Raw genomic sequence first — 21,493 nt, 5'->3', positions numbered from 1 at the left:
TACATTTTCATATCATCCTATCCTTTTTATATTTCCATAACATAAAGCTTCTGTTTATCAGGGGTTCAGTTTAGACAGGTTTCAGGGCTGTTTTCATGGTTTTATACAGTGAACTATAAATAACATCTGGATCATATTTACAAATACTTTAATGATAATGATGAACATCATTTTATCTTCATGTTATCTGTACCAAATATTTTTGGACAAACAGTATGACATCAATCCATAGACATTGAGTTTCCATGGTTACATTTGATGTAGAATAGATCACATGACTTGTTTCCATTTCACTTGACCTGCTACAAATAAATGTACAGCTTGTCTGTTTTTTATTGTCATGTGACTTATCTAGATCACATGACTTGTTACCATTTTTAGACACACTTTTACCATCATCGTTTCACCTGTTTAGGTGACACATATATCTGTACAGTTTTACTTAAATCTATTGTCTGTTTTGTACTGTCATGTGACTTGTCTTTTATTGGCTGAGATGATGAGTCTGTTTCTATGGCAACACAAATCTGTACATTAGCTGGCTCTGTAAAAAAAATGAAAAGCACTAATCAACTACAACCTTTTTTATGTGGAAACAAAAACACTAGAGATAATAAAGTAAGGATTCAATTTGCATTAACATTCAATTCATTCAATGACATTTATACTACTAAAATAATGAGCTCCATTTTCAGGGGCAGATTCAGACACTTATAAAAGAAGGAGTGCCAGCAGGGGTTCCTCAGAAAAAGGAGGGGGTGCCAGAATGTTATTTGCCATTTTTATCAATTTTATACATGAAATGACAGGTTTCCCAATAAAAGGAGGCGCCAACCCCCTCCATCCCCTCCCTCTGGATCCACCACAGATTCTTCTAGACAACATGGCAAAACAACGGACTAAATGTTTAAACTTAATGTATTGTAACAAGTATGAGGCCATAATGTTTTTTTTTTCCTCTTAATGATTATACTCATGTACTACTGTATGGTGGGTGTAAAATTTGGGGATTTTGAAGCAAAAAGGTATGCGAAAAAATTGGGTGTTTCTTAATTTGGTGGATGATAAGAGGTGAGCTTAGTACTTAAACCCAGAGAAAATATTTTGTAGAATTTATTTTGGTGTTTTTAGAATGACCGTTAATACGCACCAAAATTAGCATACTACAAAAATTTCCCACTATACACAGGCAAAATTTCACATGATTTTCATGCAAATTAAGCAAATAAACTTTGTGACAGACTTCGTGGGAGAATTGAGCCTTCATGTGAAATTCACACAAATTGTTCACATGAAATTAGTGTTAAGTGAATTTCATGTAAAAATTATGTTAGCTTCATGTGAAGTTCACATAAATTTCATGTGAAGTTCGATTAACATGAATTTCATGTAAAAAATATTTCCTTGTGTAGGGTATTAGAAAGGTATTACAAACCAGATATTGTTTTAAATAAGTTTGATCAGAAAACCACTAATTAACAAGTTCTGCTTAGTATAGAGTACCTATCTAATAGTACAGGAGTCATATATGGAAAATGTAACTTCCAGATGCAACCATGAAAAAAAAGGAAAGAAAAACAAACTTTTTAAGTAAGAACTGCAGCCATTCCTCAGTTGTACTGAAAAGTAGTTTCAACTTTGTCAAGTTTCATAGCTCATTGCTACTTTACTAGAAATATTTAAATGATCTGACAGTACACAATGTTTTTTTTTTTCAAAAAATGATTCTATATTGTTCTTATTAAGATAATTAGCCACTGATGGATTAGTGAATGTAAGTGTTTCTAAATTCCTTTGTAACAATCTTTCCAGTTACTGGTTCTTAGACATTCTATGCAAAGGGGAGTAACTCAAAAAAAACAGAAAGACTGGTTCACTGCATTATTAAGTAAGAATGAATTATAAGCAGTCTATTTGAACTTTAGCAACAACTTGGTTATTTTTTTAGTACATTTATTTGTTATTTAATTCATTTCAGATATTTACTAAGGTTAAAATTGATTTATTTTCAAAGAAAATAAAACTTACAACTCTTCCTACTCAAGAGGAGGCAGCTAATCAATCTCCCATCCAGAGGGTATATTGGGTATTTCGAAGCTTATCTCCTCTGCCACACTTGTTTCTGATTAACTGTACTATTTGCAAAAAAGAGGGTGGGGTTGAGAACAGAACTTTATGGATTTGTAATGAGTAGTGCTTATGCCCTATAATTTTCACATCCTGTAAAGCAGTGATACATAGTAAATCAGAAAGCGGTCATAGGTCTGCGGAGGAAATTGGCAGCAGAATCTGTCTGGGATATGAGCTGCTTCTCTTTGCATGAAATTCCTAAAATTACAGTATATGCAGTGTTACAGGTCAAAGGACTACATTGTTGGTGAAGGGATTACATGTATAAATAATTACCTGTCCAATAAGAATGAGATAGTATAACATGAGATACCAATCTGTGTCGTAGTGGACCTAGTTTGTGAAAATCACTTGGTTTGGGTGTAAACAGTTGAACAGTCTGATCTGCATATTTTATCTGCAAAATCATGTTGACAAAATGTGTAAACACATCAACACAAAACAAATACACAATAATCTTACTGCCTTACATGTTTTTTTTTTTTTAAACATCTGATAAGAAATGTAAAATCACATAATCTTGAAAAAGAAGTTGTTTTTACTATGCACATGTTCTTTGGAGCTACAAAAATTGTAACTTAAATATGACAAAAACTATTTTTTTATTCAAGGAATTTCAAAGTATTTAAAAATTAATAGGATCACATTGTTTAAAAATAAATTCATTTAATTTTCAGAGCAAGAAAAAAAACAAAAACATTTAGCGGCTTACAAATAAACATTGCAAAATAAAGTTTCTTATGTACGACAAGTTACTCCATTTGGTGTTTTTTGTCTTTCAATCCATTTAAAGAGAAAAAATAAATTTCAATGTTTTTTCAAAACTAGAGTTTTCCAGACTAGTGTCAGGTCAAGTATATTTATATACTTTCCATCTACTTGTCTTGAAAAGCATTTTTTTGTCCCTAAGTTGAACAGACAGTTCTATTGTACAGAACTACATGTAGTTCATAAATCTACTTTTTTTTATTGAATATACCTTAATTCTAATATTTCTGGTACACTGAACATTTTCAAACATTATATCTACTGGAACTCCCAATGTTAGTCCTGCTGTGAATTTCAATGGCTTGTCTGTAGGCCCGGTAGGCTCGTTAATTATTGCAGTGATCTTTCTGATTCGATTAGCAATAGGGAAAGCTGATGCCTTGATCATGGAGACTCCATGTTGGAGACTTATGATGAATTCTGGGATACCATTGGTGTCAAGGTCATCAATGTTTGAGAACATGTAAGATGAAAAAGCATCAGGATGACATTGACTACTCGATGACATGTAGCTACAAACAGATAAAGAGAATTATTGACATTGAATAGTTTTGTTTTATAGTCCTTGAACAATCTGCACGACTTGAGGGATCGATGACTGCTGACTGATTGATTGCTGACGGATCGATAACCAATGACCGTTGGCTGATCTGATCCCAGTTTTGTTATGTAAAATGATGTAAAAAATTAAACAAATGTAAAATAAAAGTATAAATTGATGTTTAAATCTATTGTGTTATGTAAATATGTGTAAAATTGAACGCTCTGTGGTCACATGATGTGATCACCTGTTTAATGAATCAGTTTGCCGGATGATTGTTTGGAAACTGATTAGAGATCGATGACAGATAACAATTTTTGTTGCACAGATCAGTTCAGGTACTGTAACTGGACATGCATTATTATGGAATTGATGATTCCATTAAAAAAGTTTTTAGGACATTTTTTTTTACATGTTTTCAAAGTTGTCACTTGATGTCACAATAAAATGATTAATCTTGTCTTGTAAATCAAAGGAATTTCGGCAAGCAGGGTGTTGTGAATTAGAGTACTAATCACAAAATGAAAAAGTGAGAAAAAGACTAAAATACCGCTAAAAATTGTGAGACTATGAAATTTTAGACAGCCATGGATAAGACTTCTATGTTTTGCTGTCTCGGCAGTGTTAGATTCTGAATTTCCTTTTAAAGATATTAAATCAAACCTTTTGAGATCTTTGATAAACTTGAGGTAGTACTTTCTGATATCCTGTTGAGTTTCTAATGACTGTTTGGTTTTCAGCTGTATCAGGACTTTTAAAGTGACAGCCTTTAGTTCTGTTTGTTTTATCAGACCGATTTCTGTTACGCTAAGACCTAAGTATGTATACTGACATTTCTTTGTCAACTCCAAAATCTAAAACAAAGTATTCATGTTTATGTTCTATTTGATGAAGAATGTAACTTAGTGATAAAACAAATTTGGATTTTAGCTTTATGCAACTACGGTATTTCGTGAAATGATCAGATACTACAATTGAAAAATACAATAAATTCAGAACATGAAGGTGTACACATTGTCATGTTAGATATACCCACACTGGTACGGGAAGCTGAAATAGAACAGCACTCAAAATCACCCTATTTATAAAAAGCTGCATGACAAATTTGAAATAAATTATCCATTGGGAGCTGAGATAACTGCAACAAAATTTGGACGGACTAGTTGACGGAATGACAGACTGATGAAGTGATTCCAATATATAACCGTCTTCTTGAGCAGTGGTATAATAAAACGTTTTTAACTTAACAATAATAATTAAAAATAAAATGTCTTCATATTTATATTGAATGCATGTACTAATTCCTTCATTTGGTTCTGTACATGTGCAGTATGTAAATTAAGTTGTCACTTATCAACTATCAAAATGTTTGATAAGTCTTTAAGCTGCAACAAGATGGAGCTGACAAGAAGTATGTAAAATCCTGCTGCTCTAGCTTCCAAATTCTGTCGCCAGAAAAATCGCCAGCTGCCATTTTTTGTAGCCAGTTTTCAGAAATTAGAGCCAAAGGGTGCCAAAAAAAATTATACTTTTTAAAAAAAAAGACAGTATTAAAGTCACTGATGAATTATCTTTGTCAATTCATCAAAATAACCTCTCCATTCATGACATACATGTACCCAAGATTCACTCTTGATGCATGTACTTTCATATGCATAAAATATTACTACTCCAGAAACAGGTATTTTACTTCTATCAAAGACTATATTACTATTCTCATACAATCCCTGATTTTAAAACATGTTCACCTTTGTCCTTTATGGTCTAATTTTTCTAATACAGTATAATTTACTTTTTTTTATTGTTTTTAACAAACTTGATTCTTTTTTTCAAGTGATAAAATTTCTATCAAACTACAGTTTGTACCATGAACCATTAATTGTGTCCCTGCTTAATTATCTTAATATCTGAATAGGATTTCCTTAATTAGATTTTGGGAATCCCCATTCTATTTGTTTACCGATTTTCCCGCTAAAAAGTCACATGGCAAAAGTGTAAACAAATGTCATCTATTTTCTTTTATCAATTCTTTCATTTCGAAGTATTTAGACAGTTCCTGATGGGATAATCATCGTTAATTGAATTTAATTTATTCTGTTATTAGGTAAGTCTGTTTCTGAATGTATTACATGGTTAAATAAGGCTGTGAAACTTGTGTGTAGCCATGTGCACATGGCCTTAATTGTGTTTACCTTTGACCAGATGATGAGACTTTTGACTGGCTCAATAGTATATTTACATTTGATTGACACCTCCCATGAGGATATTGTCAGTCCAGTCGTCAACACAAATTTAGAGAGAATATCTGTAGCTGATAAACTTCCTGTCAATTTTAATATACAAAACCTAGGCGCCAAGAAAATCGCCAACTGGCTATTTTTGTCGCCAGATGAAATAAAAAATTGCAAATTGTGACATTGGCGAAGCCCAGCATGACCCCTATCCTGATTTTGTTTTTTGATTAAGTGTCGAAAACAAGTATGCCCCTCATTGGCTGTAGTTTTTTTTACAAATCCTCCAACCTAAAACTTTCATCTGCCCCATGTATACAGACATGATTTTAGAAGCCAAAACAAAAATCAGATATTGACAAAATTTGAAGTAAATATACAGTTAAAAAAGAAACCTAATGGCAAAATTTGAAAAATCACATTTAAAATTTTTAATCTGAAAAATATCACGTCTCTGTACATTTCAGCATCAAAAATGTTTAGGATTTCTCCTACACTGAAAACTTCTATTATTTATATTCATATTACCTTATCAATAGCGCTCAGTGTATGGTTATCTGTGATGTTACTACTGGAAGCTTTCTGTTTGGTCATTAGCTGTAACAATTTTAACAGTATTAAAACTTCACGTGAAAAAGGGTACTACAGTGTTAAAAATTCAGTTTTAAAGCTTTATGTAATACATTGTTAAAAGTAATATACCACATGGTCAAGAAGGCTAGATAAGTTTGCATTGAAATCTGTACTTTAGTTCATAAACAAAGAACTATTGTGAACAACTGTTTTGCTGAGAAATAATTTTTGCCTTCAAGTTGGACGATACATCAATTTTTTCCCCACCCCTGACCTGACCAGAAGTCGGACGGTGTTGTCGAGCCAGGTATGACCCCATTTATACAGGAATCACATACCGGAAGTTTATATTGCAACCAAAAGTCTAATTCATCAAGTTATAGTGGTATTACAAGTTAATAATTTTACATGATCTCAACAATGGAATCAAACTCAAAATGAAAAAAAAAAACGGTTAGAAAATGTCAAAACGTTGTTGAAGTAGATCATTGTGAACAATATTAGTGAGCCTATATAGACATCATATGGTAACAAATATAGAACGAGACTAACAAAAGTTGTTTTCTGACTTTACTGTGGTCATAAAATGACAGAAGATACTTGATGAAATTTCTGCTGAAGAAAACAGAATACAAACTTTATACAGAATTTGTTAAAAATTTCAAATCTGCATTAACTTTCAAAGTCTAAGGGCCATAACTCAGAAAAAATTCAACAGACAAGAACAATATCTGAACTCAAATGAATATAGTCCAATCTCGTTAAGTCAAAGTCGAATGGATCTTGCAAAAATGTTGGAGTTATCCAAGGTTCAAGTAATCCGAGGTTGAGGATAAACCGGAAATACTAGTAGTTTGGTCAATGATTGTTTCTGCATTTACATCATTTGTTGTGCTTGTACATGTACATGTACTTCACTTTACACCGTGTTTCGTAATGTCGTGTGTTTCATATTGGAAGACATTTTTTCTTGTATGTTGTATATCATGTTTGAAATACTGAACGGCACCAAAAGTTTTAGTGAAATTTTCCTATTTATTTTTTCTACATTGAAAATGTCAAAGTTCATCACATGCTGTTTGACTCACAATCAGGAATATTGTCGAACCGTGTGCTTTACATTATTACGATAAAATTTCAAATTCACTAGCGAAACGAAAGTAGTTGTTGAAATACACTTTCTTTTGTCTGTTTATGTTTCATTAAATAGTCACATACCATTATAATTCTTCTGTATTTTTTTTTAAAAATTATATCAAAATATCAAAATATCCGATATCAATGTTAGTGTGAATTTCGACGTGTAATTAATAAAATTCGTTTCTTTTCACTACATACGCGATTTGAAAATAATTAAATACACAAATAAAGCCACAAAAAGTGTCAACAAATTAATTTAAAAAACCACGCTAATCGCTGTTAAAACACACTACGATCATGTTTTGTAACAAAGCAATCAGTTTTCAACTAATTAGTTGACTTCGAGACATCAGGGTAATATTAATTAACCTCGCAGTCCTATCGAGGGGACTGACTGATTACCTCAAATTATCTGAGGTTTCCATTCATCCGAGTTCGAGTCATCCAAGGTAAAATTGTATTGGAGTAAGGGGAGTTTTGCTGGGACTTTGTAATTAGTTCAAGTTATCCAAGATTTTGACTAATCCGAGATTCCACTGTATGCAATCATGATAAAAAAAAGTGTGGAAAACTGATCAGCCAGACAGACAGACAGACAGATGGAAGGACAGAAGGCAAACCTAAGTCCACTTTGTGGAAAGTCACCAGTAGGGGACTAATAAAGTAAAACAATAAGGAAATAAAAAATTGGACCAACTGAACTTTTTTTCAGTAATGATGCAACCCAAAACAATTTTTTTGGTTATTACTTTGGACTAACATACTATTAGTGTTAGGTATCAATACCTGTGTTAAAAGCAGCTGACCCTGTAGAAAGTTTCCTATACATTCTGCTGAAGCTGCATTTTTATTGTCTAGTGATGATATGTTCTGAAGGTCTCTGAAAAAAAGTACTTAAAGTCTAGTGTTTTTCCTAAATTAACATTCATAAATTGATGTCATTGACTCTTTTACTGCAAATCATTTCCTCTCCTTTAACAAATGGTCCAACTTTTGTTGAATTTTTGTCAGGAAGTAGATGTTCGACGGGCCTAAAATTGGATCCCACCGTATAGGACCCACACTTAATGCTGGATACCAAATATCAAGGGGTTGCTATTAGTAGTTACTGAGAAAAGTGTTAGAAAAATAATTTCCCCAACCACCACTCGACCAACATTTACCACACTATAACCTGATTTTCTCTACATGAAATTATATTATTGAGCAGTTAGCAGAATTCTCAATTTATTTAGTTGAAACTTAATGTACAAGATTAATATGGTTTTAGGCTTTGCTTATGAGGGACAGACCTGTTTGTACTAACAATTGACTAAGTTGATAATGTACATAATAACATGCTGTTTATGTGCATTTTATGGTCAAACAATCACTTCTTTACTACACATGTCATTTCCAAAATACTTCACTTATGACAGAATGATTTTAATCCATTCTTGTTTCAGAGCATGTACAATCATAGGTGGATCCATAGGGGACCCAGACCCCTTTCCCCCTTATCAAACTGCAAATATGACAATAGCTCATTTTTTTGTGTAAATGCGTGCATTACAATGTGTATCAAGAATTTTTTTCAGGCCCCTAGTAGGCCCCCTTAGCTCATTCTCTGGATCTGCCAGTGACATTAGGACATTGCTAACATTTGGTCTTTATTAAACAAACCAAAATAAGTAATCACAAAAAATGGTTTGCATTTCTTGTGCCGCATGGAATACATCTAAAAGCTGCTATGCAACGATACTTGTCAATACAATGATAAGACAAACATATAGAAATATATTGAAATAAGGAATCAATAAAATCTACCTACTTTACAATAACCTGTAACATCTGTTGTGCTGTGTGATTCTCCATGGAGCAGATATTCTCTACTTGGTGAGAGATTTGTTGTATAAAGCTGGAGGCACTACTACAAGGACTAGTCTCTAACTTCTGACATTGTTTCTGACCAAAATAGAACAGTTCTTAAATAAATCACATTGTGTCAATTTTTTTTATTTTTCCTATAAATATACTATTGTAAACTCTGTCATTTTTTCTAATATCTTCTTTCATTTTGAGGTACTTTCATTAATATCTATAACTCCAAATTTAGTAATGGAAACTATATCAGTTCAAAATCTCTCAAATCAGGACTAATATAAAATAAATATACATAGATAATGCAAAATGCCCTGTAGATAAGTGTAATGTTGCCTAGTAAACTTACCTGGAAATTGGGTACGAATTTAGCGAAAAATTTTTGAAGGTTAGTGTAAAAATGACGGGGAAACATACATGTTATTCAGGTATCATTATTGTAGCTATGTGCAAGATCAAGCAAACTTTCCTGAAAATGAGTGTAATGTTGCCGGGTAAACTTACCTGTAATTCAGGTACCACATCAGGCAAACTTTCCTGAAGGTTAGAATATTGTTACCTGGTAAACTTAACTCTAATTAAGGTGCCAGTCCAGGCAAAATTTGCTGTAGGTAATTATAATGTTGCAAGGTTAACTTACCTGTAGGTTACTGTAATGTTGCAAGATAAACTTACCTGTAATTCAAGAACCAAATCAGGTAAACTTTCCTGTAGATAAGTGTAATGTTTCCAGACAAACTTACTTGTAATTCAGGAACTAAATCAGGTAAACTTTCCTGCAGATAAGTGTAATATTGCTGGACAAACTTACCTGTAATTCAGGTACTAAATCAGCCAATCTTTCTCGTAGGTAAGTGTAATGTTGCCAGACAAACTTACCTGTAATTCAGGAACCAAGTCAGGTAAACTTTCCCGTAGGTAAGTGTAATGTTGCCAGGTATAATCCTCAAACATGGTCATCATCGTAGGACAACTGGCAGCAGCATTAAACACCATTAACAATACACTTATATCTTATTACAATTAAGTTTAATTATTGGGAGTAATACATGTAGTTCAGTTCCACATTAAAATTGATCCATTAAAAGTAGTGGTATTGGCAGATTAAAGCTGATAAATAAATAAATTTGGTTATTTCATGAACAAACAGTTATTTTTAAATATAAAAAAAAATGTATGACGTGTTCCTTTGATGATTGTTAGATTCTTCTGTTTTGTTTGTTTTTGTCTCCAGTCTTAAGTTGACAACATATTGTTTGTTCATAGTGAGACCTGTCAGTAAGTGCCTTAGACCATAAAGCAGGCCATTTTGGCAGGCATAAAATTTGATGATTTTGAGGCAAAAAGGTATACAAACAATTTTGGCATTCCTAACTTCAACAGATGATAAGTCATGCACTAAGTACTTAAGCACAAAACCTGTATTTGGCACAATTTGATTTGGCATTTTCAGACAGAGCACTAAAATACACCAACATAAGCACCCCACTAAATTGACCAACTATACAGTAGTTAGTGTTTTTGACCAAGCATTGTCAGCATTATCCTTCATTTTGTGTTTGATGAAGCATTAACTTTTATTATATTGTTGATGAAGCATAAACTTTTGTTGAGGTTTTGTCATATACGCAATTCTCTCATAACTTATTTTTGTTATTTAAGAATTTGTTCGGTCTTAAGGATTTGTAGCAAAAAATAAATATGACTGTGAAGATTTCACAAAGGAATGTATGAATGTATTCACTAATACAGGATTCTGACCTTAATATTTAATGAAAATATAAGTTTTTCAAATAGGAAGACTCCTTTGCATATTTATATACAAAAGACATCTGAGCCACTCCCCCGTTTTTTTTTTAGCAGACAAACTGAAATGAGGGGAGGGGTAACGAAAATCTGATTCCAATCAAATTAAATTTTTGCAAGCATTACACAAGTCATCAGAGATACTTTTAAAGGATACAAGCTGGATCATCCATATCTGGTTCTGGTGTATCAAAGTAGGGGTGAAGGCACAGTAGAACGGGAACCAGTGGTAATGTCAAATGAGGATGTCTCTTCCCCAAGAACTTCATACATCTATTATCAACAGAAAAATGGACAGTGAAGAGAATCAATACAATCTGTAATGGTTACACAAACTTGTCATCAAATTTCCAATCCAGACTTTCATTTGCTTCTTTAACTGTCATAAAAAAACTGAACTTATTAACCTTGAATAACCTTAAATATGCAAATCTTGCCAATTCCACATAAGTAATATGGAAATATATGTCCAACGATGGAAGTAACTGAAATACTCTTTTAATATATGTGTCATTTAAAAATTCTTCATAATGATCGACTGAAGTTTTTGTTTCCTTGCTTTCTATTAATATTGCAAAGTCTCTGATTTTATGTCTGTTGACTCCATTAGACCTTGATATAAATGAAGAACTTTTACCCTACCGGTGCACCTGGTCCATGCTTCCAGTTTTTAGTGGAGTCCGAGTTGCTCATTTACTTTTGTTACTTTGTATGTATGATTTTAGTTACTTTATGTTCTTTGTTGTGAATGTCTGTTTTCCATGTCTGGTCTTTGTCCCTGGATTACATTCTTTTGATTACCGCTATAACCTTGGTTCCCTTGATTACTCTTTCAGGTATGGAAGTGAATGCGAAAGTCGTTTATGGAGGCACACAAAAAGATTTAATTAAATACCAAAACCTACTTCCAAATTGATTGTTTATCTTGAGGATATCTCCTGAGGTTATCCAGTAACCCTATAATACAAGCATTGAGACTTTCTTTGGTGGAGACTTTAACCTCACATAACATGTCTCTCAATGCTTCTCGTGATACTGGTGAGAAATCCTAAAAATATCATAACATACAGTTTTAAAATTAATCAGCAAAAGCATGCAATGTTAGTATAATTTAAAAGCAATTATTCCTTTTGAATCCTTAATACTATTTTTTTACTAGTATTTATGAATGATTTTATGCTAAGACTTGGCAAGGGCGCCTCCTAGCAGGGTTTGAAAAGGGAAAAAAATGGAAAAGCTAAATCAATTCTAGTACCACATTTAGTTATCAATACAATGCAATACATGTATCAACAACATTTTTTTTATTTTGTAGATATAATACATAGTAATTAAGAATTTTTTTTCCTCTAGCATCAAATCCCAGATCTACCACTGAAATTATTTTTAACCCATTCACACTGAGAAATTTTTAAACACTTTTTTCCTATACATACTTTCCTGTTTGGTCACAAACTAGAGTGCAGTTTATGAACTAGTTCTAATCCGCTATGCAATATAAAGGCAAGTAACCCAAATCTTACGACCAATCAACCTGTTACTACTTTATTTCAGATTTGCCATGTTTTTGCCAGGAAAAGGTTACTTATGATGAAGATTTATATACAACAATTCAATTGATAATTATAGCTTCAGGTGAAAAATCCTAGCTTTCAAATGAGGAAAATTACCAAAGGCAAATTCTACAGCAGTAATTGCTAAGTATTTAATCTATGTCAATATATTGCAAGAAATGATAATTATGTTTAGTACATGTATAATGCCTTTAGTTCAGCGTGAAATTCTCAATAGCATTGTAAGAGCAGAGTCACTCAAAAACCCTTCCATAGGCTGGAATAAAGCCCTTAGCATTCCCAAGCATTTTGATATGAATAAAGAATGCATTACTTTCTTTAATTTACCTGTAGAACTCCAAGTATTATCTCCAGCTGATCTTCTCGTACAGTTACATGATTACTGAGTTTACGTAAACTGTTAATAGCATTTAGTCGGACACTTTCTATCTCATCATTAAACATGTCAATAATACTGTCCTGTGACAAAATGGCAAACTCACGAGACTGGGCTGCTAACTCACATAGGGAATCTAAAGCTGCATTTCTAACCTCTAAAGTGCAAAAAAGTACAGCTTCATCAAATTAAATTTATTTTTCATTTACCGGTAATTCTAATTCTACAAATTGTAGTACATAATCCAAGATTTTTTGCACATTTTCAGTGTTCTTATAAAGCAGATTTAGTTGGTTTAAATTTTCAAAATCTAACACCTTTTAAAGTTCCTTTACATCAATTTTAAAGTGTTTTGATCCTTGGTCAACCAAACAGAGTTTGGTTTCGACAGGTTTTTTTTTAAAGGTATGTTGTTTGAATTAATATTGTGTTGCAAAAATAAAAAAAGACCAACAAAACTAGGAAAGCTAAAAACCACAAAGACTAAATTCTTCAAAAGCCTGAAAATTAACTTTATTACTGCTAAATAATAGAACAATTTTAAAACCATCTGTTATTATTGCATAAAAAAAGTCTTCTTTTACATATGTGTATTCACTTTACCTAGAATTATCTTTACCAGAATATCTAAATACTATATTTAGATATACATTTGTAATACTGCTTAAAACGTGAAGTAATTTAGGCAGGTTTGACCAAATAAGATATTCTGAGCTATATTTTGTCTCTGGATATCAAACATTACCTAAAAATTCATCTTCAGTTCCATGAACAAATGCTCCACAAGCTCCCATGTTCATAAGAGTAACTGATTCAGGATTCACTTCATCTTTTGGGGCATCATCAGCCCATTTTTGTCCTGAAGACCATTCACCAGAGGCATATTGGTCCTTTGCTCTCTCATGGGCACTCTTCTTTTCCTTATCATTGAAACAGAAATAAGCATATGATACACCATCTTCGGTGAGAAAAATTCCACTGCTTATTAAAAACTTTCTTCCATAAAAACAAATATTGTACCCAAAAATTTTTTAAAATCCCTAAACACATTTTTGCATTATCAATTATATATAATTTCACTTGACTGACAAAAACAGAAATCTGTAACTGGAAGTATTGAAAACGCTTTAAAAACAAGAGTTGTACCAGCACAATCCTACATAAAATAAGCAGAATTCCATTTTTAAAAAAATAATGTCTGCTAACACTGCCAAATATTTAATTCCAAACAAATGACCATTTTTACAGTATATATATACATACCCTCATATTTGACATCAACTTTTTATCCAGTGTTTGTTCAAGAAACTGTGGGCTGACTTGATGTAAAGATCCCTAAAAAATGTTTGTTGATTGTTGATTAAATTTAATGAGTGTTCATTAACAACCAATGACATCAATTTATATGTTATTCCTTTGAAAAATATGTAAATCTGAAGATTATTCTGTATTTATTGCAATTTTTAATGGGAGAACACAACCCTCTAAGCATTATTTAGATTTTTTTTATTTTTGCTGTTGGGGCCTTTCAGAGCTGGCTAAAAAGTGACTTTTTGCTCTTGTTGAGGACTTTTAAGTGACCTCTTATGGTTTTTATTATTTTGGATTTTGGTCACACACTGCATTGTTTTACCTTGCTTGGTTTGTTCTATGAACTAATAAAGAAAATCCCCTGCAGATCCAAGCCTTTACAGTTATATGTCCTTGAACTTTGACCTACTATGACAGTACATACCAGCAATGTTGCTGCCTCTACTCTGACTTTAACTGAGATGTCATTCATCATATCACAAATCTTAGCAAAACCATCATCCACCAGGCGATTCTTGTCATCTGATTTTGGAACTGGGATTAAACTGTCAAAAAAAAACAACAACTAATATAGAAACATAAATCAATCATTTTATTACACATACATTTATATATATGTAATCTTCATCTAAAACTATGAGTGAGCAATTGATATATTCCTATCCATCAATAATAATGGATGGTACCACATTATAAAACATTTGCAGTATTAACATTTATATTGTTTCCAGAAGTTGGCCCATTGGAAATGGAAAAATAACAAAGCCGCTGTTTATATTAACAAATGGCTGTTGGTAAAAACCTGAACATTCAAACATGTGTATTTTGTGAATTGACCACAGTTGGAATTGCAAGCTACATTTTTTTTAATTTCCCACTAAATGTAAACAAATATTTCCTGTAAAGTACAGATGATTTTAAACATCATGATTATTGTCTACCACTGCACAGAGTGGAATTTACACATTCTCCCGGAATTGTACTGTACCTTTCAGGATACAGATGACTAAGAATCCACACCAACTTTACAGCAGCTGTCCTAACGTCTTCATAGTCATCTGTCAAGGCATTACAAGCAGACTGATACACTGAAAGGTCAATTGTCTGACCTCTCTGGTGAAGCTGTTGCTAAAAATATAAGAAATTGTTGCCAAAAATAAAGAAAATATCAAATGTGTGACGAGACCATTTTTTGTTATATCTCATATAAAACCAAAGACATATTGTTTGTAACTAGACTTCAAAATAAATTTTTGGATTTAAAGGAGTCCTCAAAAGGTTTTCATAGCCTTTCAGGCCCGTCAATAGCTTACTTTAAGGTGTGTTTACACTTGTTGGAAGACCTTTTAGTGATCCTAAGTATTTACTATTTATAGGTTATATACTGGGGCATTTGTTGTGTTCAACATATGTTCTTTTTTCTATACATGAATTTAATACCACAGGTGGCTGGTCTCACAAACTTTGATTTATATCCAAAAGTAAAAAAATAGCAACCTTACTAAATTATTAAAAAAATCCTTCGTAATAAAATTTCAAAATACATGGGATAAAAAACAAGTTAGATTGCCTTACATCATTCAGAAACAGACAAATCTGGGATTTTTTTTCATTAATATAAGTTCCTTATAAGTAAAAGTAATGCCAATGAATCAAACACATAAAAACCACTTACTTCTTACAGGTATATTAACATTTTACAAAAAAAAAATAAGTGACTAGCCTAGCAATGTCTAAAGAATTTACAGAGGTTAAAATCCAATAGCTTCCAAAATTATTCAGGAGTTATCACAAGCATTGTATCTTATTACACCTACCACAGCCCTGAAAGCACTGGACCTAACTCTTGGATCCTGATCTTCTGTGAAGGAGAGAATAAAAGCCTGAACTGTAACATTGTCTTCTGATTGGTCACTATCTTTAGAAAAAATATCAGGTGATCCTAGAGATCCAACAGCTTGTAAACAGCTGCATCTCACCACATGGTTGACATCTTTAGAATGCTGCAAAGAAAATAAGGCAGAGAGTGATTATTTAATTGATAGATTGTGGTTTAACATCTTGTGGCAGATATTTTATGCATTCCAAGACTACAGTAGAATGTTTGACCAAGGTCTCTTCCTATTCAAATGGCCACCCCTGTATGTATAGTACAAAAAACACACTGAACCTAGATTTATTACATTAAGTTTATAATCTGTGTGTTGATCAAAAGTGTAATTTACTACAAAGGTAGATGAATATTATCAACATGTGTGAGTAAGTTTCCTCTGTTAGCAGAACTGATTATCTTATTTCAACACATCAACATGAGAGTCTGTATATTTGTAAAAAGTTTCATCAAAGTCCACTGAATTGTTTAAGAGTTTGGCTGACAAGATACAATATATTAACAGACAGACAAGGTGAGTATTCAATTCCAATCCTGCTGTTTTTGTCAAGATAAAAATAAAAATAGATTAAAACAAATGCTGACACCTTTATCTTACTTTATGCAATCTGAATAGATATAAAACTGGAAAAGAGAGAAACTATTTATTTATAGCAAAATGAGCAAACTCAAAAGACAAAATAATTTGTGTGTGATTACAAAAAATGATATATTGGTAATTTCAAAACAATACAGTTGTATACTTTCTGTTTGACTATTACTTAGATTTTATCAGTTTACTAACTTTGTTATTACCCTACATCATACATAAAATGTACCTCTCTGATAATCTGTACTATTTTTGAATGGAGTTCCTTATTATCAGGGGCAGATAACCCAACTGTCTGTAGACTTAGAATCAACTGTCCAATCACTTTGTGAGACTCTAAAAATTAAACATTTTTTTAGCATAGCATGAAAACGTAGTTGTAAAAGAGAAAAATCTATTCTAGTATTAAAGAAACCTAATCTGGTTACCCAAAATTCTCACTTCAGTCATGTTATAAATGTATATAAGTAATATATATACATACTTTTACTAAGAATAGTATCCATTTCCTATTTTAATTATTTCAATTTGATGCCCAAATATGGCTTAACAGGCCTGAGAGATTTTGGAATGATATCTGGCAGAGGAGTTAATTTTCTTGAGCTTCTGATGCATGACCAGTACTGACTGATAATATACCCAATCTTGTATGTGATAAACCAGCATGCTAATACAAAGATGTTAAGCTGTATTATCAGTTTTCACAGTACTTAGGGCAACAGTAAAAATGGTCATTGATAAAATTTATAATTAGTAGGAGGTCAATGTGTCTTTTGGTGTTTTTTGTTTTTCGTTTCTTTCAAAAAATATATTTAATTGCACAATTTGATTTCAACTAGAATCCTGGTTCCCTTGATTACTCTATAACAATATTGACATTTTTGTCTCTGTAATATATTACAAAAACTTCACCCTTTCAAAGATTGGAGAAGTGGTGCACAAACAAGGAGAAGTTTTTGCTCATTTCTCCCTCTAGATTAGGTCTTGAATTTAAATTGCAGAAATTTATATCTATAACATCACCAACCATTCAAGCAAAATAGTAGATCAAGAGCATTCTGCTAAGGCATACTCAAATACTGATAAAAATATTGCATGATTATTTACATCTACCTATATAAACACACATACTTTCAGTTTTAAGTAGTGACAATATTTCTTCAACTACAGCATCAGCAGCACATTGTGGATGTTTGGACAATAAACCCAGGACATTAGCAATTTTCCATCTCACTAGTGATTCCTTCTCCCTGTGATAATGATCTATTAGCTGTCTAACAATAGTTACAGCATTTTCTCCAACTTGTGAAATCCTCCTCTCAAACTGTAGCAAGCTACTAAGAGCTTCTTGAGATGAAGCCGCACTGGTTAGATCTAAATGTACTTCTTGCGGAAGGGGTTTTTGTATGAGCTTTAACTTTTTGACAGGCCTGGGTTCTTCCTAAAACAACAATACCCATACCTAGTGAAAATATTACAGATGTATGTACACTGTACATGCATGCATTTGCAAAAGAAATTATGAATTTAGCTTAAAAGCACATAAACTATATGTGCAACAAGCACTTACATTTGTTAGTGTGAAACTATGAAACTTGAAACAAAGTTCCTATATGTATAGAAGACTGGATACCAAATACAATTCCAAGTTAAGTGCTGTTAAGCTAGAGTGTTTTATTCAACATCATGTCATGTGCAGGGTAGGAAACTCACAGAAAATATCTACCAGACCCGAGGGCTGGCTACATCAAAAAGTTACCTATCGTGATTAAAATTTACCAGCCCTGAAAATTTAGGCAATAAAATTCCTTTTCAGATTCTAATGTATTATGTATGACTTATGGTTTGTCACTTGACGAAAACACACCGCAACAAGTGCATATATAATTGAGACACTACAGGTGACTTTAAAGAGCATTTCATTTTTAGGGGGTGGATTTTTGGTCTACAACTTAATTCAGCATGCAATCTGAAAAGTTGTGCTTTAAGTAAATAAAAATTAAACTTCGATTTCATTTATTGTTACTTCACTTAAACTCAGTCACTGTCGATAATTATCCTCAGACTTTTCTAGACAGCTGAATGGCATAGTTGAAAATATAACTTTCCATGCAAGTCGTCGCAAATTAACCATTCAAAACTCTTTTTAAAGCTTGGAACAATTAATCGTTTTGGCTAAGACTGATCATACAATTTATTCTTTTCCTTCGGATCAAGGTCGCTTTTTTGGGGAGGGAAGTAAAAAATATTGTCGTAAAGACTGTTACATGTGATAAAGTGGTTCCTTCAAAACTGGAGATTAGTCATTTTTCAGTTGGAGATTTGGTTTGAAAACTGGAGGTTTTTAATCAGTGTTTTTTTTTCTTCTAGCAAAACAAGTAAATTTTGTGTAATGTTTATGGACAACCTCATACTAGAAGTTTGTTTTGTCATAATCTATGCTGAGTATTGATTCTCTTGTCACAAGTTATTTTCAAAATAATGTACCATATTTGTTAGCAATATATTTTCACGATATTACGGCTATACCATGTCCAATGGAAATTGAAGTGAAAGCCTATTTTTTTCATTAACTGCATACCATGAGGTTAAATATTTGGGGAAATGTAGCAAATATTCAATAATGCTGATACAAAATCTCCAAAACCATCACAATTCTACAGGAGTATCATTTTCTTTACTTATTGCAAACGAAACCTGGGAAATATACTGTACTGTTGAAATTACAGAAAATGTAAAATAAGAATTATAAGGGATCGGAGATAACTGACATTTTGAATCAAGAATGGTAATTTTAAAATTTGTTTACACACGAGGCTCTACTGTAAAATTGACAGTAATTAACAAATTAAATTAATCTATAGGAAATGGTTGGTTGTACATGAAATGTGGATGTGTTCAATCGGGATCCATTTTTACTAATTGCCAATCATCATCAATAACACTGATCAGCTGATTGCTCCACAGAGAATATTTACTTGTCATAAAACATTTCCTTACCTGTTTAGACAGCAATTAACACCTTTTGTCAAATTTATGCCTCATTAAATAATCAAAGGAATGAGATTGAAACACAAATTTTGGGGTTTGAATACCGGTGTTTCTAGATATTTTTTTACAGTTCAGAAAGCGGTATATTTTCTGTTCCCACGGTAGAACTGTAGAAAGGTTCTAATTCCGGTAGAAATGACATACCAACGTACATGTTGTAGGTTCATATACATGTGAAGATACAACTTTTACTAATTTAACAACAAAACAAATTCATTTTTTCCCTTTCTGTCAATATTTTTGTTTTATAAGCGTCACAATCGCTATTGATTGATTAAATAAAAAATCAGCCAAAGGGATTTGATTTGACAAATACAAGGGTTTATCATACTCCTTGCAGAGATCAGAACAGTTATGAATGAGGTTATACTGAGAACTCGTTACAAAAACAGAAAAGCGTAATCCCAATCATCTGTAAAAATAGCCTGATCACCAGGCTGTTGAAATTTAATATTTGACCACCGGATTGTAAAACAGGCAGTCTCGGGCTGTCAGGTGGGCTATAATTTTCAACTCTGACATGTGTATATGTACATGTAATAATACATACAAGGAAACATTAACAACCCTTTTTTTACAATCCTTATAGTTATACACAATCTTTGTACCAATTTTTTATACAAGGATTGTTAACAATCCTTGTATACAAGGATTCTTAACAATCCTTGTATACAAGGATTCTTGGCAGACAAATTAATTGATCCCTAACAGATATTGATGTACAGAAAACAGCCTTCTTACTTGTATAACTTGGCTAAATTCAGCAACAGCCCTTTTCTTCAACAAAGCTGCCATCCGGAAGTTGAGAAAAGAATGTAAGAAATTAATCAAATGACGGTACAGACATGAACATATTCCGAATATGAGACGCACACAAGGGCTTGATAGACGTTATGAAATATTATGAAAGTATATGACAACATTAGTATATACAAACAACGGACCCTGTAATTTATTGAAGTAAATTTAGGAGGGGACATATACGATAAATGCATGATAAAGGCAAATGGTGGGTCCAGTGGATCCAGCTATAGGTTTTGAACCCACCCCTTTGTTTTAACATACACAATGTAACTTTTTGAAAAGTTTTTATCGTCGCCTAGGTCATCCACCCGTCCCTGGAAATGCCGATCATGGTTTATTGTCAAGATAATATATACGCATCCTTAATAGTAAAATATTTCCAGCAGCATTAAGATAGCATTGGAAAACTGCATGAAGCGATATATTCCAAATTCCATGCATCCAATATAGTAAATATGAAGAATTCTGAACTTTGCAACCAGCACGTATTTATACAAAGTACAAAAAAACTACAGCTCTGTGTTCAAAAGGCAATTTAGAATTTGAATTTTTTTCGCATAAGGGACTTATCATTTTACCGATTATCGGATGGGGGAGGCTCCTTATCTCTGGCCAATGCATACAGAAAAATGTATACCCCCTCTTAAGCTGATTAAGAAAAAAATATTCCCCTTCTTACTCTTTTGACACCCGTTATTTTGTTGTAGATATTCTTATCATGAAATTTTATGCCATTTAAATAAAACGTTAGAAACAATGACACCTTCTAAAATTAAAAATCAAACAAGCGACACATTATCCTTACATGATATAATCTAAAACTAGACACCAAAGACCTATGTCAAAAG

At 32.4% G+C, this 21,493-nt stretch overlaps 1 protein-coding gene across 2 annotated transcripts; it reads right to left on the bottom strand.

Annotated features, from left to right (window-relative positions):
- Positions 1–131: 131 nt before the first annotated feature.
- LOC148626617 (integrator complex subunit 4-like) lies at positions 132–20,649 on the bottom strand. Of its 2 annotated transcripts, XM_088570756.1 has the most exons (20): positions 20,583–20,649; positions 17,922–18,231; positions 17,020–17,126; positions 16,128–16,313; positions 15,299–15,438; positions 14,735–14,855; positions 14,263–14,334; positions 13,745–13,919; positions 12,951–13,156; positions 11,955–12,097; positions 11,207–11,322; positions 10,123–10,256; positions 9,194–9,327; positions 8,170–8,263; positions 6,199–6,267; positions 4,103–4,293; positions 3,110–3,410; positions 2,407–2,527; positions 2,029–2,135; positions 509–544 (listed from the first exon to the last, which is right to left on the bottom strand). In XM_088570756.1, exons 1-19 carry the CDS (start codon positions 20,634–20,636, stop codon positions 2,059–2,061), a joined length of 2,751 nt encoding a protein of 916 aa, XP_088426882.1. In that variant the 5' UTR covers positions 20,637–20,649; the 3' UTR covers positions 509–544; positions 2,029–2,058. The 2 variants fall into 2 exon arrangements, with proteins under 2 accessions (XP_088426881.1, XP_088426882.1); XM_088570755.1 differs by lacking the exon at positions 2,029–2,135 and having other exon boundaries at positions 132–544.
- Between the last annotated feature and the right edge of the window lie 844 nt (positions 20,650–21,493).

Source organism: Perna viridis, chromosome 2 (genome assembly GCF_037379345.1).
Source record: "Perna viridis isolate PV_CMFRI_1.1 ecotype Kerala chromosome 2, ASM3737934v1, whole genome shotgun sequence".
Lineage (NCBI taxonomy): Eukaryota > Metazoa > Mollusca > Bivalvia > Mytilida > Mytilidae > Perna > Perna viridis.
Note: the sequence above shows the minus strand (reverse complement) of the source record. Positions and strands in the feature narration are given on the sequence as shown.